This window comes from Wasmannia auropunctata, unplaced genomic scaffold (assembly GCF_000956235.1).
Source record: "Wasmannia auropunctata unplaced genomic scaffold, wasmannia.A_1.0 LD334170.1, whole genome shotgun sequence".
Classification (NCBI taxonomy): domain Eukaryota; kingdom Metazoa; phylum Arthropoda; class Insecta; order Hymenoptera; family Formicidae; genus Wasmannia; species Wasmannia auropunctata.
In genome coordinates, this window is record NW_012028720.1 from 429360 (window position 1) to 449389 (window position 20030).

At 38.7% G+C, this 20030-nt stretch overlaps 1 protein-coding gene across 1 annotated transcript in view; it reads right to left on the reverse strand.

Annotated features, from left to right (window-relative positions):
* Positions 1–8305, reverse strand: part of LOC105459690 (serine/threonine-protein kinase tricorner) — a 97106-nt gene extending 88801 nt beyond the window's left edge. Inside the window, exon 1 of the mRNA XM_011705918.1 lies at positions 6087–8305. Within this exon, the coding sequence (XP_011704220.1) occupies positions 6087–6423 (337 nt within the window). The 5' untranslated portion in view covers positions 6424–8305. The remainder of the gene's footprint in view (positions 1–6086) is intronic.
* Positions 8306–20030: the final 11725 nt, after the last annotated feature.

The following is a 20030-nucleotide window of genomic DNA, read 5'->3' on the forward strand; positions in this document are numbered from 1 at the left end:
AAATTTCTGATANATTTAACAGAAAAATGATTCGATCGCCAGAAGTTCTGGTAGATTTAACAAGAAAAAATTAATCATATTCGTCTGGTGAATCGTACAAGAATTCTGATTCGTCGATTTTCAAACAGACATACTAGTTGACTCTAACAGATTTCTTAATGCAACCAGATTCTTTTTTCAGTGTAGCAATGAGAATCGAATCGCTGCACTCTCGTACGCGAGACAAGTCGCGGCGATTGCACGTGACCTCGCCCACACCTTCGTCGGCTCTCGTGTCTCGAATGAGCACGGAATGGCACAATGCCGACAACGTGTCGTCGTTAAAAAGCTACACGCGTGTACCGTATTTCTGTACGCTTACGTTAACGCCGCAAAAGACTGCTAGTGCGATTTACCATACAAATCGGTCGCTCTCTCGCCAAAGTTCGCATGCACATACATACATGCACGCGCAACATACTTGTCGCGCAAACGACGTCCATCTACCGGGTGTGTCATCGACTGGCGCGCTACCAAAGTTTCGAAATGTTACGACACGGCGACGAAAAGTTCGGAACGTCGCGACATCAGCCTAGAATGTGTGTTACGTCCGCCCGTTTTAGCGCAATCACAAGAAATAGCGAGAATCTTTTTTTTTTTATTAAAAGTTTTAAAATTAAAATATTCTCTATTTATCACAATTTGGTAAAATATTAATTGAATATGTATTGATTATTTTTACAAATTCAGAATCAATTATTTCCCACACTGAGAAAAATGGTTTGATTGTACCAATAAAACATATATATGGTTGAATAAATTTTAGTAAAACCAAACAAAATTTCTAATTGTATAAATAATAGGATTCAATATTTTATAACTAAAATATCAAACTAACGTTTGATAGATTTTACTATACGGATTTGATATTTTCCAGTTGGATCTACAAAACTTCTGGTTATATTTAGTAGACGTTTCCTGTGAAACGCTGCACCGCCATGAGATGTTTGGACGCGGCGGACTTCAATTCTCGTATTTACTTAAGAATCACGCAAAAGAGAATAAAAGACGCAGCATCATGAAATTTTTCATCATCCCTAAAAGAGGGATTGTCAAAGATAAAAGTAACTAGAAGGATATATTTTTATAGTGCAGTTTTTAGTTCTGTACCAAAATTAATTCAAGAACTTGATTCTTGGAAGTTAATATGTGCTAAAATATATTAATATAAGAGACTCCCTCAACTACAGAATTAATAAAAAATTCTGGTATATATTTAGCAGGAAAGAATTGTTTGATCATCAAAAAATTCTGGAATACTATTTAAGAAGAAAGATGATTCGATCAACAAGAAATTCTGGTAGATTTAACAGGAAAGAATTAATCATACTTGTCTGGCAATGCTACAAGAATTTTGATTCGTCGATTTTCGGACGTACTGGTTGAATCAAATTTCCAGTTAATGTAACCAGATTCTTTTTCCAATGCATTTATTTTAGAATTATTTTATACTAAAATTTGATAGTTTTATTTCAGATTTCCAGAGAATAATAAATAACAAAATATATTTTGAATTAATTTAAAATAATTTCTACGTTAACAGAGTTACCATGATGCATGCAGTGGAAAATATTTAACATTATAAATTATAAAGAATTTTTATTATTTAACATTGCAAGTTATAAAGAATTTTTCACATTTTCGACGAATGTGTCTTCAATTACTTATCGTTATATTTAATTTCTGAACGTATTGATCTTTTTAATGGAAATCTGTCGTAATGTCAATTAAAATCCACCTCTGCGTAGTGAAATTCACATCTGAGGATTAACTATCGTACCAATTTGGATTGCAGACACTATATGACAAGAATGCGATGAATAATTCCAAGATGCAATCCAATGGCCCGTTTCAACGGCAAGAGGTCAGTCAGACCGATGGTCGGTCGACAGGTGCGAATGGCAGCCGACAGGTGACAATGTGCGGTCGACCTGCGAGTCGAACATGGAACGCGCTTTAATTACCTAGCCAGCCGTTTCCGTCCGATCTAACAGTCACCGCCTATATCCGAAAATACGAGTTTTCACAATATTGTCAATGTCGCGCGAAGATAAAAATATTTAACCAGATATTAGCCGTCAGACACATATATATATATTATAATAAAATGATGCTGATAATTTGTTCAATTTTACAAATTATGTGTGTCGCAAAATTTTTCTTCATGCACCTAAAATCTATAAATTATAAGATATGATATATATAATAAAGCGGAATAATAAGTATAGTATGATCGCATAATGAATTAATTCGATAAGTATATTGAAAAATTAAATTTCAAAATAATAACGTCTTTCTTTCGGAAATTACATAGCGTGAAAAATGTATTCTTTATTCTTTATATCAAAAGCAATTTTGTATAATAATTAACTTTTCTCACATGAGAAATTTCTTAACGATAAAAACAACTTGATTTCTATCAAGACAAAATCGCTTTAAAAATAATTTAACAAAATCAAAATCATATTATTCACAGATCAGAGACTTTTTCTCTGGCAGATCTGCAAAACAATATTTCAGCTGGTTCAGACCATTCTGTACACTCGTTTGCGTCGAAGCCAAAGAATCGTTCCGTACAGCACGTCTGACCGCAGCCTACTTTTAACGCATAGCAATCCCCGTCGCGGGCGTCGGCTAGCGTGAAGATCCTACAATTCCATCCAGTAGAACACAATCCTGTTCCGATCTCCTCGAGGAAGGCTCGCCCACCTACTCACTTCAGCATCACGGTGCTACGCGACACGACAGCATACCGACGTGCGTCTCTTTTCGCGCGAAAAGGACAGAATGTCGATTATTATTGTGAATGCCGACGGCGGCGCGGCCTGGTTTTACAGTCAAGTTTAATGTTTATTTATCGAGTTCACGGTTCATCCTCTTTCCGGCCCAGTTATCGCGCTCTGCCGTTCACGTCTGTACGTCGCGAGAGAACGTCAATCTCGGGAATATCGTGGCGTAAGAACTTGCACTCGGATTATAAGAAATATAAATAGTATGTCATATTTTGCACATAATATGTATTATAAAAAATTAGATTTACATTTTGTTTAAACCAACGTATACATAATCTGCCATTACGATTATATCACGTTTGATTTTCAACGTCATCTAGAAATCTTTGTGTCTTATAAGATTTGTCATTTATACATTTTTTTTTTTCTGAAATCATGTATCTTTTAATAGAATCATATATTTGTGATTATTAATTTATTATTTTTATACTGAATAATCGATAAAAATTTGATATTTAAACTTTTTAAACAAAGCAAATATCAATTTCATTTTTAATAAATTTAATAAATTTACGGTTTTTTGTTTTGCAATATATACATATAATGGGACGCTTGACAGACTGTTATCTAACAGAGAAAGTGTCACTTCCCAAATAGGGAAATTTGTGTTACGTTTTATAATGCGGTAATGTAGTTCATCGACCCTGTTATTATTGCGACATTCGAAATCGCTTGGTTTGTTCGCCGGATTGTAACATACTCGACACGTGTGGGCTAACTTATCGAACCCTGCTCGCAATCGCGCGATTTGTATTTCGTCACGTGTACGACCCACTTGAGCTATGAAATACGCGCCAGAGCGAGAACATCAACTTGAAACGGCGATTTCCAGCCGCTAATTTGTGAAGGAAGATTTACATCGAAAGGCAAAAATTCAAGGGTTAATTACAGGGAGATTTTTGCTGTTTAAGTAACCGTGAAAGTTAATTCAACAATCTATTTGCTAACATTTTCGAATACCTCAATTTCAAGACAGAATTATTGGGAATAATAAATACACTAAAAGTGTTATAGAAAATCTGATATCATTTAATATATATATTTTTCATGGATAAATTAAAGCATGTTATTTAAAAGTCAGAGAAAAATTTAAAATCAAAATCACAAATTTTAAACAACTTTTTCGCCTTCTAAATATCAGCAATTATTCGTAATTGTAAGTTCGACCCTAATTTTCGAAGGTGCTCAACGAAGCGCGCGGTAAAATCAATGCCGGGTCTCGAATGTGGCACGTGTGCTATACGTGTACTCAGTTCCGCGCGAGAAAGCAACGGCTTTTGTGCGAATTTTAATGCCTCGGTAGTAGAATCGGTGGTGGAGTCCTCATATAATTTTACGCTTTGTCGATAAAATTTAATTAGGCGATTTCTTTTGCCGTCCAGCGGAACTTCTGAATAACGCGCGGCGCGCGTTAGATATACGATATCAATTATTATTCCCCACGAGCCATATAAACGCGAAACGCTTGTTAATGCGCCGTTAGACATTCGATTTAGATTTCACGAGAATTATGCTATATTCAATGCAATTTCTCAGGACCGAAGTTAAAACAGTGTTGAACATAAATGTTTGGACAGATTTGAAGCTAAATATACTGGATGTAACGAAGAGAGAAAATACAAGAGATTAGACGTGTTCATCTACGTCAATTTTCTTCTTCGCGAAACACGAGAGCGTCTCGATAATAAATAAATCTAACCGATAATATTTGTAATGGAGGATTGAAGTGAAGATTATTTGTAATGGAAAATAACGTGTCGTTATTTAGGTAATGAATAATAATGAATTCTTTAGCAGAAGAAAGGTAGGAGAGGATTCGTGTCGTACAACTGTTATACAACCAGACGAAAAAAAATACGCACGTAGGATCTATCAAAAACCTCGGTATAGATTTATATAATTCAAACACCTGGTACATCGCGCTACATGAAACCTGTTCAACCGAAGTACTCATTTGTCACTCGTTTTAGATCTGCCGGTTTCTTTGTTCGATGCCATATGGACGGGACAACATCAGCGACGAGCGGCCGCGCGCGCGCGCGTATTATGAAAAGCTGAAATCCGTGTAAGAGAAGAACCGTTAACGCGCGCCGTACCGCGCTCGCGGCGCGCAGATATACGTACGTATATATAAATGCGTATACTCGCGCTTCTCCTCAATTACCCATTACTACTACGAGCGCGTATTCACCTCGCGCGAACACGTTCTTTTTATTAACGGCAACTACCGCGCACACGTATGATGCACCTGCGATGACTAACAGTAACACGTGGATGGGAAAGAGAACGAGAGAGAAAGAGGGATAGGCTCGATCTACGCGAATTGAGACAATCGCGGGAGCGTGAGTTGCTCTACCGGTTTGTCACGAATCTTAACCACCGAGTGTGTGTAATGCCGTCGTCGATTACGGTACGTCACGTTTAACAGTTTCCGAAGATAAGGTGTCAAAGATAAAGTGTGTTGTAAGTTATTAATTACACTTGCGATTTGGCACCTATCGTGTGTACAGGCAGATTAAATGGAGAAATAAATTAGGAGAAAGAGAGAATTAATATCGTATCCCCTACCAAATTCTTGTATTTTCTTAATTACGATTTTTGTCAGCGAAAATAGAAATACATTTAAAAAAATTAAAAATAAGGAAAAAACCGGAAACTAAACTAATTAGATACAACTTTCTTTGTTGCATAATATTTAATATTTAAATGTAATTATTTAATTTGATTTGATTATTTAATTGCGTTTACGCATGTAACGACGCAATAAAAATACTTAAGAATCACGATAGATTGATGATATCAATTTATTCTATATCTCGAATACTGCAATGTTCACTTAATTAACACTGATAACGGCAAAACATTTGTTATTATCTTTAATTCTTTAGGCCTCAAAGTTATTAATTCCATTTTTACTTCATATTTTCACTTTAAAACAACTAAAGATAAAGTTAACATCGTTGCAAAATTATGACTTAAATAGTATCGATCGTCGAAAAAATTGATTACACAAACGAGTCTCATATATCATTGTAACCACTTAATTAAAGCATTTTAAATTAAAGACTTAAAAAATTTGTAATAAATGACAACTTTATTTTAAAATTCAGATATTTAAACATTTGTTTCTGTATCCGGAAATTTTTATCGTTATTGTGATAAAAATTTAAAGTATTCTAAAAAAGAATGGTTCAAATAGCCTTTTACGGAAAAGGAATATAATCACGAGTATCCTTTCCACTTTAATTCCTTTACCTGTCTTGCCTATCGGTGGTTGTCCTAATCTGCTGAACCACCTGAAGAATCTCCTGGCCGTCGTGGCCGCCGGTGGTCTGCAGCCATCCAAAATAACCACGCCGTTGTTGTTATTATTATTATTGTTGTTGGACCCTCCGCGATCAGGCGGCGTCGTCCTGCTGTAGGGCGACATCCAGGCCGTCGTCGTGCTCTGTATGGTGGCACCCTTGACGGTGGTGATGGAACTGGTTATCTTGGCGCCCGGGTGGGGCACCCAGTCCTCCGAAGCGACCGGCATTTGTCTCGTCTTCTCGTCAGACGAGTCGAAGACGAAGCCGCAGAATACGAAGGTCATTCAAAACTGCTTGCCGCCCTGCCGCACTAATAATTAAAGCCCTCTCTTCCGGAGGGGGAGGGGAATTCCCGGATTCCCCCGCTTCTCTTGCCTTCGACGAGGAGTCTTTAAGAATACTCTCGCATCGACACCTTGAGTAAGGTTGCCTACATGACACGTTGCCTATTCACGATGTTATGGAACCTCGAAGAGAATCTTGAGTCGGAAATTCTCCCGGACCGCGGAACTCGGACCTGCGAGTTCGCGGTTTACAGAATCGGCGTCCAAAACGCGATTGACATCCGAGTTCCAAGCATTCGAGCTTTTCGATAATTCTTGCGGTAAGGCACGCTCGCGTCGCGTTACGTTGAACCGCAATCCGTCGACTGATCGCCCTCTCGCGACCTATTGTCTGCTCGTTCGCGGAATCTCGAATCCCTTATCAAGCAACGAGCAAATGTTATCGCCGTGGTGTGCGTCACCGGGTCTTACGTAAGGACAGACACTTTAATTGAATCGGAGCGCGCTGCGCTCGCCACGTGCTCTCTCCCTTCAACTTGTTGCGCGTTTTACGCACTCCAGTGCTCCGAAATCGATCCGGAGAAACTCCGAAAACCCGGAAGAGCGGCGGTAGGTTTCCGGACCCCCGTGATCACGATCGCGGTGACATCTAAAATTCCGTTTTCGGGATAATCCAGCAGAAGCGGTTTTAGCGGAATCGACTACGAGACGGCGGTCCACTTGTTGAGCCTGCGACTTGGTTGGACTTCCACGGAAGTCTCCGACGGTTCTCTCCAATTAATCCAGGATCTTCCTATCACGAGGTTAAGCTTCCTTAGAACAGAATTCCGTTAAGCGGAATCGAATCGAGAGGGGATTATTGCACTGTCGGCTAATAGGTTTTGCTATTTGGTACGTTACAAGGTACTCCGTTTCCAGGGGGGTTGCAGCCTTACACGGTAACACTAGACTCCCTTCATCGCAAAGGCTCTCGTTACTGCGACACACGTCCCGCACTCCGTCGAATACCCCCGTCTATAACGGCGTGGCGTGACCACGACGTCGTTGTATGCCGCACGCTACTACACAACAACCCGACACTTGGAGGTCGAGGTTAGATATATATATATATGATTTCTCTTTCTTTCTCTCTCACTCTATCTCCTCTCTTTTTCCCTCTATCACCGCACCGCTGGTCGTGCTCGGTCGATCACGCAGCTCCCTCATTACTTGCGCATCGCCGCGCGCTGCGGAGAACTATCATCGCCGTGCGCAGTTCATTCGCCCTGAACGAGCGAGCAGACGACTCCGGAATGCCGACGACTTCGGACAACGGCGGTTACGATACGGTCGTTCGCTCGCAGCCGGCTGCGTCGTTCTGCCCCTTACGACGAGAACGAAGGACGAACAGGTCGTCGTGGAATTTCACTTGTACACGAAGAGGAACAGTCACGAAATCATATCACGTCACTGATATATAAGCTGGCTGAAATCGAAATCACACTCGCGAAAACACGCTTTTAACCCATTCTGAGGGGCACCAAGACGCCGGGGAGCGCCGGTTGCGCAACTCTTTCTCTCTCTCTTTCTCTCTTTCTCTCTTTCTCTCGCGAAGGGCACGTTTCCTCGCGTACTCCACTCAGGGCTCACATACGCGGCCACACGCGCGCGCTCTCGCGCGCACACGCGTCCACTCGCACGTACAATAACGACGGAGAGACGCGGTGATCTCGACGAGATCACGGAAGCCCCGGAATCGCTCGCTCGGTTCGCTCCTCGAGGGCTCGCGATAGACTCCGCGCGGCCGAGCGCCGCTTCTCTCGATGCCGCTAACGTACACCACCTCGCCGCACCGCGTGCCTCTCTCTCTCTCTCTTTCTCTCCACCACCTCGTCACCGCGAACCGACCGCGGCACAACTCGCGCCGCGTCGCTCGTAGAAGACTGCCGCTAATTCCCCCACCGCTTTCTTGCGCTGGCTGCCCCGCTCCACGACACACGCACACCCGCGCGCGACCATAATTTACCACCACCACCACCACTATCGCCACTACTACTACCTGCCCGACCGCTACAACACAGCCCCCGCTCACCCCCTCGCTCACGTCTCGCACGGGGCTGCCGTAAAGGCCCTGTTACGTCGCGCGCGTTGGAGCTCGATTCAAAATTGAGTCCCGGAGTCGGTTATAGTCCACGAGTAAACAAATCTCGCACATATATGAATACCAAAAGCGGAATCGTACGAACATTCGAAAAACAGGTGTATCGATCGAGAATCTTCGCTTGCAATTGCGTGGTACATTTAAGATATGCGAATATGAAAAAGAGAAATCTTGTTCCCCGTTGGATGGAGAAGCAGCAATCGTCTCTAAATGTGTGAATCTTCTTCCTATACTTTCCTCCTCGTTCGTATTACAAGCAGTAAGCTGCAGAAACAGTGAAACGACGACGAATCGCTAATCGAGATCTGGATTAATCCGGATACGGAATAGAATAAATTTTGAAATTAAAATTTTTGTTGAATGAACCTTTCGTTGATGATTTCGACCTCTAACGTGAAGTGTAAAACGGGCTTAATCGTTTCTTTATCTTAGTGCTCCTTCCTACCCTCTTGCTCCATCTGCCCACAAGCCTGTATCTTCATCTCTTTTCCTATCCGTGACTAGACCGGTCTCTCGTGAATACACGCGCGGTATACACAACCAGGTATACCTAATACTTCCCCCTACACGATGCCGTACGCGTCTGTTGGACGCCGGGTCGTCAGGTCGGCAAGTTCGTCGTTCACGGGCCCTTTTCGAATCTCACAGAAACGCTTTTAGAAATGTAATAACGGAAAAAGATACACAGAAATAATTACAAACACCGCGGGAATATAAATATTAATAATAAATAAAGTAATAAGAACTCCCGCTCATCTTCTTTTATCCATAATTTATCCATTTATAAATGGAATTTCGCAGTCGCTGCTTCCCGAAAAGATACACGGATTGGCGAGACAACGGCGACGGAAACGCCATTCGAGACATGTATCTGCTTCACGCTGGATATCGCGTGCATATACATATGTATATATATATATCTATATATATTGTGGACGACGCGAAAGAGAGAGAGAGGCGTAGGCGGTGCAACGCGAGTGTGTACGCACGTGTGTACGTGAATACACGTCGAGCCGAAGAGGAGGGACCGAGGAATCGGGGCCCACCGACGCTGGCGCACCGTGACTGACAGAGAGTTGCTCTCTCGCGCGTACGTGTGTGCGCGTGCACACACGACACGTGCACGCGCGCGTGTATACGTGCGCACGACTCGGTTGCATCCCTCCCACCTTGTACGATGCGCCGAGGTGGTTCTACCTGCGCGCCTGCAATCATGCGGTCTCGTCGCGCCATGTTCGAAAGTTTCTAAGCCTCCCTCGATCCCGTCCGCGCATCCCGGACCCCGCGGGACCGCGCGTCCGTGCGCGCGAGAGCTCCGACGGATTTAATCGAATGACGAAAAATACGTTTGCAGCACGGCAACGGGCAATCTCTGTTCTTCTACCGTTGCTAAACGCCACTATCGAATTAGATTTAACGCTTTCAGTTCCGGTGCGTTGACTCTTCGATTCTTCTCGCTTTATCTTCGCGCGAAACAACACCACTCGCGCACGGTTGAAATCGCGATAGCGCGAACGTTTCCTCCTCGGTTCACCGGGGGATCGAAATGCAATTCATATTCAAACGTTATCGACCTTCATTGTATCCTCGATATTTGCTACACGAGGTCCAATTTATCGGCGCTCCTAGGAGCGTGACGTTTAACGCGCGTTGGCCACGTCCGCGTTCTCAGAACCGGTCAATTGATTCGCTGATAAGTCTAAACAGCGATTCGACATGTACGATCGATAAGTGATCGCTCGGGCGGCGTATTGCTGGTTGCTAACTGACGTACGAGGGAAAACGGGGAACGGAACGACGCGCGGAACGCGAAAGGGAGGAACGAAGATAGGCAGGAAGATAATGGAGTAAAATAGAACAGAAATCTATTGTAGGCTCCGGAACGAAGCTCTCAGAATATACCTCGCAAGGCTGAAGCGTGTAAAATCGACGAGAATTAGTATATGAAGAAAAGTATCAAGTATTACGATTGGAGTAATCGATACCGGTGACGAATCGTAACACCACAAAAGCAGATAAAATTTTGCAATTTATACACAGTTACAGAAGAATTTAAAATAAAGAGAAAAATAAGCATAAACGTGAAACTATAAATGTAATATTAATTGCAGGTTGTACGTACGTTGCGCGTAAATGCGTAAATAGAGAAAGGGAAGAATGGGGAAAAGTAAGGCGAGAGGAATTCTCGAGAATTTCCTCGCTAATTTCTTCTTTCCTGTACTATTGACAAACGGGTGAACGTCGCATTCTCATTGAAAATGGAAAGTCGACGCAATTATTATTCGGCCGAGCGGCGTAACAGAGCCCGTTCCAAAGGCGAAGTAAAAACAGAAAGCGTGTCCGCGCGCTGGCGATACACCCAGCGAGACTTCACGCCCGCGTGTGGTGGCGTTTATATGTCCGTCGTTTCTGCGGACAAGACGTGTGCTACACAGAGAGTTTCGGATACAGAGGCGCACGTAAGCGACACGTTGAACCTCACGTTACTGCAAATGCATACGAATTACGGTTGCAAAGAGTCCCATTACAAGGCGAATGTTTCATGGAAATCAGAAGCGGAACGAGGAGAAATGTCATTTAGGCTCTCAGATCAACACGTGAATTCTTTTTAAAACTAAATGCAGACATGGCCTTTTAATTACCATCGATTTTTTGTATATGTTGAAACGTTAAAAAAATATTTTTTTAGATCACATACAGAGTGTTCCCGGGTTAAACCGCCAAACTTAAAATATAAATTCAGGACCTGAAAACAAACAAAAATTTTCCTCTGGACATAAATAACTACGAGCTACGAACTGCGAGCTTTGCGAACAAAAGCCTATCAATGACCTTCGAGCTTCAAAACAAAAACACAAGATATTTCAATTATTCATTCATACAGTTCTGTAACTTCATAAATACCTGTTGAAAGAAGCGTTAGCGAGCATACGTCCAAAGGAAAATTTTTGTTTGTTTTCCTGAATTTATATTTTAAGTTTGGCGATTTAACCCGGGGACACCATGTATATTTCTAAATACTATTTTAGTTTAACGTTGAAATATTTGTAAAAAATAATTCTCATTCAAATAATTTGTTTTAACGATATGACATAAAACAGTACATTATATAAAGGAATCATCTGCTTGTTTTCATTTTTATAAATTGATATGAACATCTGCTATGTTAATCTTGATTATTGCGACTTTTACTCATGTGCAATCGATAATACTAATAATGCGTTCAAATATTATTTGAAGATAATGGAATAATAATAAAGATAGATTAATAGAGAAATGATAATGAAATAATTTTTCATTTAAATTATCAGTTTTATAATTAATTATAATGTTCATTATAGTGTAATCAAATATGCGTAATTCACAATTAATGTAGACAGAGTTATAATAAATTTAATTATAATTGTTATCTGAACAATCTCCTAATTTCTCGTAAGAATTTAAACATTAGAGCATTAATGCTTATTTTTAATATCTTCCTTAAAAAAAGCTAAAAAGAGGGAAATTTTTCGACTTCTTTAGTTGAAAATCGTTAAGAAGTTAAATGAATGACAAATCTATCAAAAAAATGACAGACCGTAATTGAATAATATGTAGAATGCGACCAAAGTTTGTTGAAAGCTCGATACCGGGAACGCACAATTTCCCAAATTGCCGAGGATTAGAACGAATTTCACAGCCATTAGCTTGGAAATTTTCCGTTCGTTCGCTCGCGGCTTCCGCGAGATGTTAATTATGATAAACCGATTACGCGTACGTGTATTCACACACACACACACACGCACACGTACATGCACAGGCAGACGATTAGTAATAGCGCAAGTAGGTAATGGTGTAATCAGAACGGCCCCAGGGGCACCGTCGCCGACCTATCTTCACCTATTATCAGCATCCTGATGGGTTAGTCGTTAGGAAACAGAAATCGACCAAAGCGGCTGTCGAGGCTTAATTATTTGCGATCGATTTCCGATACATCGGAAACCGTCGTGACATCCCGAATCGCTGGAAAACACGATGAAAATCGTCCGTCGCGATGCACCGCAGCGAATTATGCCAAGGGGTTGCAACGGGGACAATGCACCCGGTGTTTTTTTTCACACGCCATCCGCCGGCGTCTGGGTAAACGAAGGTGGAGATTTATAACGTCAGGAGCGACTCTTCCGCACCATGTGTAGACAATGACCTCGGTTTACGACGCGTTATCGCAAGTTAAGGCGTGAGCATAAAACAAATGAGTTACATCTCCATGATAAGCGAGATATCACAAAAAACCACTGTAATATTTTAAACACATAGAGTCCTTGAATGTAATGTAAATATAGTCTTAGCCAAAAGATCAAGGCGCCGATTAGATTAATTCTAAAGCCATAAATGACTTTAGAAAAGCTAAAGTTTGAGAGGAAAAGAGAAAGATAATTCTTAATGAATTTAATTTTGGAGATAGAGAATAAAATTTTTCTTTTCGTTGAAAATTGCAAGTAAATTTCAATATAGAATTTTAATTAGGAATTTAATAAAAATACAAAAATTCTTTTAATTATAAATGTATAGTGAGTACTACCTATAATTAAACAACCTGTATTTTGCTAAATACTTTCAAATTAGAAAGAAATGATAGTGAATGTTAATCAATGAGAATATTCGAGCGACGTGCAGAATGCAAATTTTACTTCTTACAAAATTCATGTTCTTAGCATAATCTAATCGTTAAAATGCTGAAGAATGTCGAAGAATTTCGCAATTGCGGAACTAGCTAAATAATCTATAAATACATCATTTTAGCAATTGTGCATTTTTTGCAAGGCACTTAAATTCTCTTATTTAAATTCCTGTAAATATTATATTTTAGAATGTACGTTATTTGTATATTTTTTTCTTTATGTAGTTCTAATATTTAGAACTACATAACTTTCCATAATATTTTAAATTATCTCTTTTCGTCTTAATTTTAGTCTCTTTTCAAATAATAGAATATTTTAAATTTTCAATTACGTTCAGTATATATTAAATTTTGTTGCCATTTATGCCAACCATTATTTAACTCTCTATTATGTGCTCCATTATGTGCTTTTTTTGATAATATCATCGATACGTTACTTATGTTTACCCTACACTTATTTCTCGCGCCATAAAATCGTTCCGTTTAAATACATTCGTTCCGTTTTTCGCCCCTCAATCGTAAAATCGTGATATACTCTAAATATGCGCGATACATCTCTCTCTTTCTAAGACACATAAACTATTTTTATTCGGCGAATCGTAAAACAGTTACTTTCTGCAAGCCACCGCTTTACCTTCGAACGAATTACCACGCGCGGCCTCGCCTAACGTTCGCGGCGAGCTATCGGATTATTACCACGTAAAAGTCGCTGCAATAAAAAGTCGATATTTTTCCGCGGTGTTGCTAAGCCCGGGCTTGTATTGTCCGTGCTCGTAAAACGTGCATATTAAAAAGGCCAGAGGGTGAATAAAGAATGAGATTCGGGCTTGTGCCCGCGCTCGCGCCGCTCCGCTCCGTTCGCGCGCTTTCCGAGAAGGTCTTATCCGCGCGAGACCCAGAATTTCTTTCTGGGCATACATACGAGATAACGGAGACAGCGTGCATATATACACAATCCAATCGGAACAGGATGTGGCTCATGCTGCCGGTTGTCTCGGTCGGCAAAAGGATGTGTCCACACGATGCGCGTGCGAACACAGTGTTAATAATGAGCATTGTACGCGCGCGAATTGCCTGCGGAGTGTCGGCTATACGCGGATTGTGCGAGTGGCAAGCGAGTGCGTTTGAAAAAAAAAAAACGCGAGTTTAATGACTTTCGAATGGAAAATGAAATTACGTAAAACGCACTGTTTTCACGCTACCAAGGACAGGTACGTCGCGTACGCATACACGTGTATACGTTTAGAATACTTTAGAATAATAATGTGAAAATAGCATACTGTACCGGCATTTCATGAATGCTTCAATTCAGTTTACAGTAAAGCTTACGATAAAACTGAATATATATGTTGACATATATCCGGCGTGAGATCTCGCGATAGCAATAAAAACACGCGCAGATACGGATTGTGTCGCAAGTTGAGTACATATAGTAATACTGCGCAATATGTTAATTAGTCGACCCTGCGCCGTCAGTTTGTAAACACGTTTTACAAAAGCAATATAAAGCGCTTCGTAATACGATGAAATAAATATGATTAATTATATTAAAATAATAATTAATTAAAATAATAATTAATTAAAATATCAATAAAATTATTAATAGTGTATCAGTAAATCATTAAGACTTAATAAAAATTCATTGCCAGTCTCCTACAGAAAAAAACATTGTAATGACCGGTATAATTCAAGTAAACAAAATAAATTTCGGTATTATTTATACAGAGATGATTGAGCATTGAGATATTATAGTGCAGTGAGAATCGCTGAAGTTTGTTTTTCCGTAAAAACTTGGTGAATTTATCTCTAAAGTCTACTATTATAGCTCAGCAAAAGGCGATTGCTAAGATTGCTAAGATTGCTAGGAACGATGAATGATATTTAAGTGCAACGATACTTCAATTTCGCAGTGAGTAAAAAAACGTTTTGCCGTGGAAATTTTATGAGCCTAGCAACTAAGAAAAAACGAGACTTCGACTTAACGCCAAGTAAACAAAGTTAGTACGCAATCGCGCGAAGTGACGATAATGATTAAATTTTTTACTCCGATTTGATGTTCTAAACGCATTCCGCGAGCTTATCTTCGTCTCATTAATGCGGTTAAATAACATAAATTATCAATATTGCGCTATGATTCTACCCTATCGATACTTCGTGATCCACTAAGTTCTCTGTTAGTCCGGCCAAGTAAATTAAATTCTCCATTTCTACGAACGACAATGACGTGAAAAGACATAACAGTGCGATATCTATTTCGATGGGAGATTGTTATGTTTGAAGAGAACTCAATGTGTCTGCTGTTTCGGCGTATAGTCATGTCACATCACCGCCAAAGGCGTTATAATGCAAATGTTTACGGTCGTAATTATTGAATACAGTTTATATGACGAGTTCGGCCGTCCAAAGATGACAATGACGTGAAAAGACATAATAGTGCGATATCTATTTCGATGGGAGATTATTATGTTCGAAGAGAACTCAATGTGTCTGCTGTTTCGGCGTATAGTCATATCACATCACCGCCAAAGGCGTTATAACGCAAATGTTTACGGTCGTAATTATTGAATGCAGTTTATACGGCGAGTTCGGCCGTCCAAAGGTGAATGGCATCATCATTTATGCGTCGAGATCGAACGAGTGATGCAAGAGAACGAGAACAACTCTCATCGTACTGATGGCTCGTAAAAAAAAAAATATATCTCCCGACACTTATCGCACGACGAAACAACGTATTGATTACTTGTATTATCGTACTACAGCACAATGGAACGTTTCAAATATGCTATTGTATTACATTAAAGTAGCCGCTACATTTTCATTAAAAAACTCGAACGTTTAAGCTAATCGTGAGATAAGATTCACCAAGTCTTTAACTATTATTAAAGTTATTTCTAATTGTTGCAACTTAATATTGATTTTGTTAATCTATATCGCAAACAATAACAAAACAAGTGTGAAACACTGTAATTTGCATTGTCGCAGCGAAGATTTAATAAAATATTAAAAATATTATTAAAATTCTTAAAAATTTACTAATATGTATTATATACACTTTCCTTGAATTTTATTTTAATATCGTTTAAGTAAATATATACACGACTTAAGAGATATCCTAAATTAATTATTATTTTTATTGCCCATGCAATATACATATAACTACAAATTTTGACCTTTCAAAATTTCAAATATGTTTCAGTTGATCTTGGAATAAGACGAAATTATAGTTCACACATGTTTTAAGGAAATCAATTATTTTATCGATATTTACGTTAAATAGACAATTGAAAATATATTTCAAAAATTGTTACATAATATTTCTGTTATATATTTCTCGGAAATATATTATAAAATTTATTATTTTCCTTTTTGCTTTCTCTTTCAATATTTATCAATTCTTAAATAATGAGAGTATAAATTGCATATGATTGCAGATTGCTAAGTCGTAGAAATCAGGGTATACAATCGAGAAATAAACTAAGCAAAGACTCCAATCGTGATATTGAAGAATCGATAATAAAAACTCGATGGGAAAAGTATAGCGATTCAAAGATTCATTTCCGGGTCGCCTCGAAAGTGGGTATCGGGCGGTAATTTTGAAAATTGGTCGGCAAACAGTGGGGAATAATAACGGAATCGTGGATACGCGCCAAGAAGTTATGAGGATCCAGATAGAGGCCATAAGGCTCGGGATAGGAATAACGTACTCAGAGCAACGACGGTGATCTTAAGGCGGCAAGTACTCCGAGAAGTAGGTTAACAATCCGTACGGCTAATTAATGATTTCATTTAATAAGGCGCCCGTCTGAACTCTCCGCGCAATTACCGTCAGGGCTAGAACTTTGTTACAATCCGAGACTCCGATCTGCGGTTGCTGATCAAGTATACGAGATTCTTGGAAAAATTTCATAACAAAAATAAATAGAAAATGCAGAATAAAATTGCGGACAACGATATTTTATTATTATTACATATAAAAAACTTTAAACTTTAAATTTTAATTTACAATTTGCAATGGACTTATTTGAAAAAGCGATCAAGTGACTAAACGTTTTTTAAAATATTTATTGATTATTTTACGATATCTCGGATAAGCGTTTAGGACAGATACTTGCTATAGCTATTTATGTTCGAACATTTCCAAAATTATTCATTATCTTCGAGTTAAAACATAACATGTACAAATCTAATACAAAGTTTATCAGATTTCAGATCGAGAGATTTGGTTTTAAATAAAAAGATGAAACTAATTATTGGTCTTTAAATTTAAAATTTAAAAAATAAAGACAAAATAACCAAAAAAAAATAATTCTAATAAAATAATAATCATTATTTGAATTAATTCTATTTATTTATGTACTGTGTTATCCATTTGTGTTTTTAAAAATTAATTCTTTATCATATAAAGAAAAACACTTTTAAAACTTTATCAAGAAAATTCTAAAAAAAAAAAAGAATTTTTAAAAATAACAAAAGCCTGAAATTGCCAAATCTGTTAAACTTCACTGTGATCTTTCATACAATTCTTCCTAAACATTTAAAAAAAATTACAATTTTATTTAGCGGTATCGAAATGTTTAACTATTTAATTCAATCGGCGATTAGCCTTGATTCTCATAAAACTTGTTCTCTATTACTCCGATTTTATCAATCGACACGATGTCGAACGTCTGCAGTTGGCATAACGACGTCGAGTAATTAGCGATAAAGCTAATAGACGCCGGAGCGCGCGTAAAGGCGGCGCCAAGCAACGATTCCGCGACGATTCCGCGAGTTATGCAATGCATTAAGGGACAATGGCCGCCGTGTGTACGCGAATGAATCCCTCGGGCACGTTCACAGTTACGAGTACGCACGCATGCTGCACGCGCGCGCGTATACGCGTGTTAAGCACGTTAATGATCACCATCGTGCCGATAGCGGGGCGTCTTGAATATCTTATTAAACGGCCGAGTCGTGCGCACGTTTCGCCCCTCGCGACGTGTTTCGAAGCGTGAGGAGAACTCGTGCCACGCGTCTCACCTCATTTCTTTTACGAGCGCGCCGACGCGACGCCGTTAAGTTTCAACTCGCAACCGTTGGCCTCGGAAAGCGCGACAGAAATTGATGCATAAAACCGATATCGACATAGCCTAGATAGCAAGCCCTAATCCATGCTCTCAATTTTCACGTTGAATTTAACACACGTCAGGAAATTATCAGAGTCTACTTTGACGGGTAAATGATGTATTCGTTTTCTCAAAAGGGCTGAAATTGATCAGCTCCTTTCGGAGCTTCGAACAAATAATTTTTTTTATATCAAAAGAGAAAGAGGATTTTAAAGAAAGTATTTCTACTTTCTCTTATCTAAAAAGATATATAAATTTAAAAAATTATGAATATTTGCGCACACAAAAACAGATACTTACTAGGAGGGAATAAATAAAGTTTTTATTGCATGTATATTATTCTTTTGGAGGATATTTGTGATAAGTACGAATGTCATAAAAAGAAATTTCCAGATTCTCTTTATCGAATTTTCCAAAAGCTGATCTCGATTCCGCTAAATAAGTGCAAGAGAGGATTAATGATTGGACGTTGCAGGAAAGAAAGTAACATGCGAATATTTGCAGGGAGAGAAAATTGAGATCTGACGATCTACCGGCATAATTATCCGGAAGTAGTTTCTCTTCGTATTCATGTTTTCAGTGCATCTTATGCAGTTTGAGTAGATCATTTAAACGGGCAAGTAAATTGCTGAACAAAAACATGTACGCTAATTTCATGATAATTGCATATTATAGAGGGAATCCTAACACCAGTTTATCATTAATTACCTTACATAGATATCTAGTATATTTCTTTAATAAGATGCGTAATGTAAATTATTATACTGTAAGATACATTAAGTGAATAATATAAGCAATAACAATCGCATATTACTCGTTTATCTATTAAAAGTTTCAATGTGAATTCAATATGAAATACTTCTGCATTCTATACTGACAGTCGTTGTATGTGCATAACTGATTGAAACGTCTTAAATATCAAATTATACTGAGCAAATTTCATTGAATATTTTATCGTTCTATTTGCATCGTGATGGAAATTAAACATACATTTCAACTCTAATGCTCACGAAAATGCAATTTAAATAATCTACTGATCCGGAGGAATATTTGAACGGTTTCATAAATATTTGATATCGTCATAGAATTTCTAAATTAACAAAATGTGAAGAATCATAAAGTTCGATATTTTTTTTTATCCCATACATAGCAATATCTATAATGCAAATCACTCGAAAAAAATCTATTTTTCTATCGGCACGAAGTATATTTTTTCCTATTGTACGATTCTGTGTTTTAAGTTTCATTAATTTAGATTCAACTATCTCAAATTCTGAATCATTTTCTAAAAAAAAACTAACAGAGCAACAAATAAATATATTATTTAAAATTGATTCTGTTCACTTTGATCCGCTAACTTATAAGGCATAACGTATCACGACTACTTTTGTACTAGGATTTATAATTGTTAATTAGCAATAGTTAATTACTGATAAAAAATGATTTCTATAATACTTCGATACAAATATTGAAAAAACAACCGCAGAGTTTAAGTAAAAAAAAAATACGTCACCACATAAGTGTCGCAACTGAGAAACGAAAAAAGTATAACTGTTACACTATGTGTCATCACTGGGCACATATGGCGGATTTTATAAGAAGTTCCAGCGTTCGATCATTAAAATTCACGCTTGATCCAGGACACCTACGATAAGGCCGCAAGCAGAATTTCATAAACTCTGCTGTGTGACTGGGACGCGAA